Source organism: Lepidothrix coronata, unplaced genomic scaffold (assembly GCF_001604755.1).
Source record: "Lepidothrix coronata isolate B3197 unplaced genomic scaffold, Lepidothrix_coronata-1.0 Scaffold281, whole genome shotgun sequence".
Lineage (NCBI taxonomy): Eukaryota > Metazoa > Chordata > Aves > Passeriformes > Pipridae > Lepidothrix > Lepidothrix coronata.
Window position 1 is genome coordinate 147355 of NW_016690461.1, and position 7578 is coordinate 154932.

General features: G+C 66.7%; 2 protein-coding genes across 2 annotated transcripts in view; both read right to left on the reverse strand.

Moving 5' to 3' along the window:
• The window catches only part of NACA (nascent polypeptide-associated complex alpha subunit), an 8961-nt gene extending 4309 nt beyond the window's left edge, over positions 1-4652 (reverse strand). Inside the window, exons 1-2 of the mRNA XM_017836654.1 lie at positions 4549-4652; positions 4096-4167 (exon numbers count right to left, since the gene is read on the reverse strand). Coding sequence (XP_017692143.1) covers positions 4096-4165 — 70 coding nt within the window. The 5' untranslated portion in view covers positions 4166-4167; positions 4549-4652. The remainder of the gene's footprint in view (positions 1-4095; positions 4168-4548) is intronic.
• Positions 4653-5016: 364 nt separating this feature from the next.
• PRIM1 (primase (DNA) subunit 1) overlaps positions 5017-7578 on the reverse strand; it is a 7585-nt gene continuing 5023 nt past the window's right edge. The window contains exons 6-12 of the mRNA XM_017836674.1: positions 6337-6395; positions 6158-6267; positions 5837-6061; positions 5689-5758; positions 5522-5607; positions 5334-5432; positions 5017-5252 (exon numbers count right to left, since the gene is read on the reverse strand). Of these exons, the coding sequence (XP_017692163.1) occupies positions 5233-5252; positions 5334-5432; positions 5522-5607; positions 5689-5758; positions 5837-6061; positions 6158-6267; positions 6337-6395 (669 nt within the window). The 3' untranslated portion in view covers positions 5017-5232. The remainder of the gene's footprint in view (positions 5253-5333; positions 5433-5521; positions 5608-5688; positions 5759-5836; positions 6062-6157; positions 6268-6336; positions 6396-7578) is intronic.

Sequence of the window (7578 nt, forward strand, 5' to 3'; positions counted from 1 at the left end):
GGTGTGACAGGGACAGAAGGGGCAGTGACTGGGCTCGTAGGAGCTGGTTTGGCTGCAGGAGAGGTGGCTGGAGCTGCCATGGCTGGTGGGACAGGGACAGAAGGGGCAGTGACTGGGCTCGTAGGAGCTGGTTTGGCTGCAGGAGAGGTGGCTGGAGCTGCCATGGCTGGTGGGACAGGGACAGAAGGGGCAGTGACTGGGCTCGTAGGAGCTGGTTTGGCTGCAGGAGAGGGGGCTGGAGCTGCCATGGCTGGTGGGACAGGGACAGAAGGGGCAGTGACTGGGCTCGTAGGAGCTGGTTTGGCTGCAGGAGAGGTGGCTGGAGCTGCCATGGCTGGTGGGACAGGCAGGGAGCTGGCAGGGGGCACAGTGGGCACAGGAGCTGCTGGTGGCAACAGGGGACTAGTTGGAGCTGGTGGCCCTGGGGGAGACACAGCAGCTCCCAGAGCAGGTGTGGCCAGGGCAGGAGCCACAGGAGCTGCCACAGGCGCTGCCTGAGGGTCCAGGCTCCCAGGAGGGGTCCTGGCCACCGAGGGAGGGACCAGGTGTCCCACAGCTGGGGCCACTGGGGCAGGGCCCACGGGACAGGCCTTGGCAGCAGATGGACCAACTGGGACCAGTGGAGAGACTGGAGCACCAGGGGCTGGGACAGCAGGACACCCAGGGGACATCCCAGCCGGCAGCAGAGGGATGGGGGGTGACAAGGGGGCCTTGGGGGCAGCCAGGAAGATGGGTGGAGAGATGGCACCAACCAGGGCTGGGCACTGAGTCAGAGCTGGGGCTTGAGGAGAGGCTGGAACAGAAGCCAGAGGGGTGGAGGCAGGACTGCCAGGAGACACCGGGACTGCCGGGGACACGGCAGGGCTGAGAGGGGCTGCAGGAACGGGGGGCGAGCCCGGGCTCTGCGGACTCACTGCCACGGTGGGAGCAGGCAGGAAAGTGGGGGACACTTTTGGTGGGGGAGATGCCACAAGGGGTTGGGAAGGGGGAGGCAGGAGGGGGACCGGGGCTGCTCCAGGAGTAGGGAGAGGGGCTGGGGCTGCAGCTCCTGCTGGGCTCAGAGGGACAGCAGCAGGAGCAGCTTTCACAGGAGAGCTGAGAGCAGCAGGAGCAGCAGCCAGAGCAGGGGACACCGGAGCCTGGAGTCCTGGAGATCCTGGGCTAACTGGGGCAGGCCCTGGGGATCCCGGGGCTGCAAAACCCACGGGGGACGGCGGAGCCAGAGGAGGGGAAGTGGTGACTGGGCCCGGCAAAGCTGGGGCAGGGGGCTGGGGAGGCACAGAGAACACGGGGACGGCCACGGCCGGGACCACGGCGGGGGATGTGGGGGCTGGGGGGCCCGGCAGGGCCGTGGCAGCAGCGCTGGGTGGCTGCGCTGGGAGAGCCTGGGCAGATGGAGATGGAGTCAGAGGTGGGGAATGAGCAGCATGAAGAACAGCTAAAGGAGAGAAACAGAGTGAGCCATGAGAGGAGGGAGGGAGGGAGGGGACAGGGAGCCTGCCCTGGCCTTCCTCCCGGCCTTGGCACCCAGCCTCTAGAGCAGCAGACACTGCCCAGCCCGCCGGGGTCCACACGGGGTCATCCCTTCCAGAAACCAGCAGTGATTTTCCCGGGAGCCCTGGAATGGCAGGAGGCACCAGCTGAACCACCAGGAAGCCCCATCGGGCTGGGGATGCAGGGACCTGACTCTACTGCCAGCTCTTCTCTACCAAAGGAGTTGCCACAACCTCCGTGGAGGTCTGCCTCCCCAGGGCTGCTCCCGAGCCTGGGATCACACCCCAGGCTGGTGGGAGCAGGGAGGGACAAGGACCCCCTTGAGGAGAGGAAGGAAGTCAAATGTAACCCACTGGCATGCGGAATTGTTCCTGGAGCGCTCTGGGAGCCCCCTCCCTCCAGCCCTGGGTGACACAGGCAGGTGCCCTGAGGGGACAGGGACACCAAGGCAGGGGATGGTGGGGCCGGGACCCCAGAGCCCCCTGGGAGCTGTTAGGGTTAATGGAACTGCAACCCCCGGAACGGCACACGGTTAATGCGGCACACGAGCGGTTACAGGACGTCCCGAGTACCTGGAGCAGGGATGGGAGCAGGAACGGGGGCAGCTGGAGCTGGACGGGGAGAACAACAGTTTATTAAGGCTCGTCCCACTGACTGAGAGTGCTCAGCTTCCAGCTCCCTGAACCAGTGCTGAGGGAGCCTGGAGAGAGCCCTGCCAATCCCAACACAATTCCCAACTCCGAGCGAAGGGCACTGCTCAGGGAAGAGCCTGGAGAGAGCCCTGCCATTCCCAACGCCAATCCAAGGGCACTGCTCAGGGAAGAGCCTGGAGAGAGCCCTGCCATTCCCAACGCCAATCCAAGGGTGCTGCTCAGGGAAGAGCCTGGAGAGAGCCCTGCCATTCCCAACGCCAATCCAAGGGTGCTGCTCAGGGAAGAGCCTGGAGAGAGCCCTGCCATTCCCAACGCCAATCCAAGGGTGCTGCTCAGGGAAGAGGCCGTGGGAGCTCCCCCAGCCAGCGCTGAGCCCTGCCATTCCCAGCGTGATTCCCAGCCCCTTTCCCAATGCCAACGGGCGGTCCCAGGGCGCTGCTCAGGGAAGAGGCCGCGGTCTCTGGGAGGGCAGTGCTGGTCTGACCAGTGTGACCGGCCCTGCCGCCGGTCGGGAGAACAGAACCGGCCCGGCCGCGGTGCCGCCCTCCAGCAGCGTGTCCCGGCACGTCCGGCGAGGGCAGCGGGGCCAGGGAGGATCCCCAACAACTGCAGAACCAAAGCCAGCCCAGGTCCGTGGATCCTGGGAGCAGCAGGGCCCTCCCAGCTCTGTGTGGCCCTGCCTGCTGTCCCCATCCCACCCCAGGATCGGGGTCACACTCGTGTCCCCGTCTCGCTGCCACCTGGAGCGGGACACGTGTGTGGGGCTCTCTGTGGGGAGCAACGGCCCTTTCCCCGCCCCAGGAATGGTGTCCCAGATGATGTTTCTAATGCCCGATTTTAGCTCCACCTGTCCTGACCAGCCTGGAGCTGGACATCGGTGCCAGGACAATTCCTGCTCCAAGGAACACGCTGCTGCCTCAGGAAGGAGCAACAAGTCCTGCCAAGGGCCCATCGTGGAACTGTGCAGAGCTGCCTCCTCCCAACAGTCCTTCATCCCTGCTCCTCTACCAGCTCCAGTGGCACCGTTTGAGGACATTCCCGATAAACACCCCCATTCCCACTCATCACCCACAGCCCCACCTCTCCTTGGCCCCTTTTCCAACAAAGTCAAGCCACAGGATTCCCAAAAGACACGGAATTTGTAAGGGATGCTCAAACCACCTGAGCGGCAGAGCCTGCCAAGAGCTGAACCCCTGGATCAGCCCCATCTCCAGGGGTTTTCCAGGGGACCAGCCAACCTCCACAGAACCAGACAAAATCCAAGGAGCTGCCTCAGGACTCCCATGACACCGTCAGAGACTTGACAGCAGTGGAATTTTGGGAGGAGGAGGAGGGTGTGAGTTGTCAGTGGAGAGGGACAGAAAAGCCATCCGGGGAGGGGGCCCCAGCCAGGAATTCCAGCTACGAGGAACCAGGAGCTCCCCGGGAATCCCTGGCACAGCTGTCACGCCAACAGCTGTCACTCGGCTCTGCCACCAACCATGGGGAGCCCCAAATCCAATGGGAGCCCCCAAATCCAATGGGGCAGATCCCCAAATCCAACAGGGAGATCCCCAAATCCAACAGGGAGATCCCCAAATCCAATCGAGCAGACCCCACCGCTCCACTCCGGTCGCGCTCCCTGTGGGATATCCCACGTGTTCTGGGGTGGGAAACAAAACGGAACCGGCACGGATTTGTTTTGGCCGCAGCAAAGGGACACAGAGGAAGAGGAGGGGCCGTGGAACAGAGACCCCAAACCCCCCCGGCGGAGGTGACAACACTCGAGCTGGTGTCGCTCACCCGCCACCGGGTCCGCGACCCCCTCCCCGCCCTCACCGGGGGGCTGCAGCTCCCCCCTCCCGCCCTCAGATCCCGCCGGGCGGGGGGATCCCGGGAATCGACCCCCAAACCGTGACCCTCTCCCGGCCTCAGCCCCAAAACCGCCCCGGAGCCCCCCCGGCCTCACCTGTCTCCGCCTGCGGCTGCGGCAACTCCTGCTCCGTGGCCGGGACGGTTTCTGTGGCTTCGCCGGGCATTTCTGCGGGAGGGAGGCACAAAGCGACAGGCCCGGGCTCGCCGGGGCTCCGGGACAGCCCGGCGGGGCGACCACCGGGCGCCGGTAACTCGCCCTCCCCGCATCCCCGCGCTCCGGAGCACCGAGCGCCTCCCGCTACTGTGGCAATCTACCGAGACAACTCCCCCGCACGGCCCGGGCCGAGCCTGAGCTCCGTCCCGACCCCGGGCCTGGGCCGCCCCCTTCTCCCCCCCTCTCGCCCCCAGTGCGCGGGACCGCCCCCGCCGCCCTGCCCGGCGCGCCCGCGGCCGCATCGCCGGCCTCCAGCGGGTCCTCCCGGGCGCGCCGCGGCCCCCGCGGCGGCGGATGGCGGCGGATGGCGGCGGATGGCGGCGCGGGACTCACTGTGCGGGGAGCGGGGCCCAAGATGGCGGCGGAAAGAGACCGTGGAGGGAGCGCGGCTTCCGGGAGCACGGCACTTCCGGGGCAGGGGGAAGCGCCCGGCAACATGGCCCGGCCCGCCCCCAGGGCCGCGCTCCGGAGTTCCGGGCTCTGTTCGGGTCACCCCCACTATGGGCGTGGGGACCCCCCAGGGGTGCGGCGGGACCCCCGTGGGAGGGAAGCGAGGAACGCCCCGGGTGTGGGGATGAGGTGCTGTGAATGTGGGCCTTGACCTCAGCAGTGGGCAGGGGTAGGGGGTCAGGGCATGGGGTACAGGCTGGGTTTTGGGGGGCAGAGACCCCGCACTGCAGAGCAGGGATATCCCCTCAGCTCCTCCCCACGGGGAGGGACACAGACCCCAAATAGACCCCAAATACAGACCCCACACAGACCCCACACACAGAGCCCCGCCCACCTCGGGCACAGCACAAGGGTGACCAGAAACATTTAATGGTTTTTGTGTAGAAAAGGTACAAAAAGTACAAAAAGTGTAAGGGGCTGTGAGTGAGGAACAGGGAGGCGGTGCAGTTCGGCTGCTCCAAGGCACCGGGACCCCCCTGGCAGCCGAGGTGACAATGACAAGGACAGAAGTGACAATGGCCGTCGCTCCCTCGCCGTCCTTTCATCCAGGACCCTGGCAGCGAGGCCTCAGAAGTCTCCTTGAATGTCTGCCAAGAGGAGAAACGGGAATTTTTCCAGAAAAAGAGCCGTTTCTCAGAGCCAGGGGGTCTCCCCCTCCTGGCACCCACCGCTCCGGCGCAGCCGCTCCCCCCGCCGGGCGCTCTCCATGCCCTCCACGAACTGCTCGAAGACCCTCACGTAGGGAGCCAGGCTTGTCCTCTTGTAGTCTGGAGGGTTGGGGGGAGTGAGCAGGGGTGCTGGGGACCCCCCTCGCCCCGGCCCTGACCCCCCTCACGCCCACCCAGACCCCCCTCACCCCTCGCCCGGCGCTTCGGCTCCATCTCCCCGACGTCCTCCTGCTCCCCATCGCTGCCAGCCGTGTCCAGCTCGTGGCACAGGGAGCTGTGGGAGAACCAGGGTGAGGTTTTGGGGCTGTGGCCCCACCAGGACCCCGCCCTTAGCGCTGCCGCCCCGCTCACGCACGTGATGGTGGGGACAGCGAACGGGTCAAACTGGTCCAGTGTCTGCAGGTCCAGCGGCACCGAAATGCGGCCTTAGAGAGAGAGAGAGGGGGGTGTCACTGTGGGGACCGCCCTGGGGGTCCCCCCGCGGGGTCCGGCCCCACACCCACCCGTTTTGGGGTGGACGCTGAAGGGGCTCTTGAGCAGGTGCCCCACGCCCTTGCTGACGTTGATGTCGAGGCGGGGGAAGCAGAACTGCAGCATGATCTCCCAGTCCGCGTAGCACGGGGCGGCCCCGCGGCCCCGTGTCCGCTCCATGCGGCCCCGCAGCACCTCCCAGCGCTGCACCGAGTCCTTCCTGCGCGGGAACTCGCCCTGCAGCGCCTCGCGGTGCTGTGCCGGCCGTCAAGGCTCATCCCGCACTCCGCCTGGACCCCACCGACCCCGCGCAGACCCTCCCTCCGGCCCCGCCACGGCACCGGGAAGGATATCCTCCGGGACCAGGGCCAGCACCTTGTCCCAGCTCTCGGGGCTGCCCAGGATGTCCTGCCCCACCAGCGCATACTCCTCGAAGTACTTCTCCACCACGGCCACCGAGCGCCTGCGGAGAGCGGGACGGGCTCAGCGCCCGCCGGGAGCTGCGGGGCCGGGCAAGGGGGTCCCCACCCACCTGATGAAGGGGTGCACGGGGTAGGAGAGGTTCACCTTCTTCACCGTGTCTGCTCCGCCCTGCGGGGACAGGGGTGCTCAGCCTGGGGGGGCGGGCAGGGGTGCCTGGACCCCTGGGCACCCACCGTCACCAGGGTCAGGGGTGCCCAGACCACCATATGCCCACCTTCACCGGGGTCAGGGCATCCCAGACCCCCACACACCCACCTTCACCAGGGTCAGGGCATCCCAGACCCCCACACACCCACCTTCACCGGGGTCAGGGCATCCCAGACCCCCACACACCCACCTTCACCAGGGTCAGGTACTCCACGGTGGCCGCCCGCAGCGCTGGGGACCATTTCCTCACCGCATCGTCACACACCCAGCAGTGGACACCCCTCCGGCCCGAGTACACCCACAGGCGATGCCTCATGCCCAGGTCCTCTGCAGGGGGCACAGACGGGTTTGGGGGCACATCGGGATGGACTGTGGTGACCACCCAAAGCTGGCGGTGCCACAAACCCACCGGGCACCGGCATGTCCCCCAACCCCGCCAGAGTTCTGCCCCGGCTCTTCTTCAAGGTCTGGGCATCGCTGTGGGGCAGAGCGTGGTCTGCGTGTGCAGAGGGGTCCACGTGTCCCCCCCAGACGTGCACAGGGGTCCGCAGGTGCCCCCCAGACCCTCACCCGTGAGTGCGCGGTCGATGACGCGGACGGCGATGGTCATCAGCGTCCAGCACTTGGAGCAGATATCGGCCGAGCTGAGGGCAGAGTGTGGTGGGTCAGGTGGCCGCCCCACACCCCCAGATCCTCCTCCCGGCCCAGAATTCCCCCCCGGGAACCTGCAGCACGTCCGGACGTCGTCGTAGTCCGTCATGTCGATGTCGAAGACCAGCTCCTTCTCCTGCGGCTGGAAGGCCCCCAAGTGCACCGTGTTGTGCTGGTTGGGCTGCGGGAGGGACAGGACGGGCTCAGTGAATCAGGGACTGCCACGGACCCCCGAGCACGGTGCCCGGGACTCACTCACCCGGTGGGAGTAGACGGCCCCGATGTCGATCTTGTAGGGGTTGATCTTCTGCAGCTCCCGCTCCAGCTCCTGGGGGCTGCTGAAGGACTGGAACCGCACGTACACGTCGTCCCGCAGCGTGAAGGAGAATTCCCGCAGCTGGAAGTAGTTCTTCACCACTGCGGGGGCATGGAAGGGTCGGGGGGAGTGACAATGCCCTCACCACAGTATCGATGCCCCCCATCCCTTATCGAT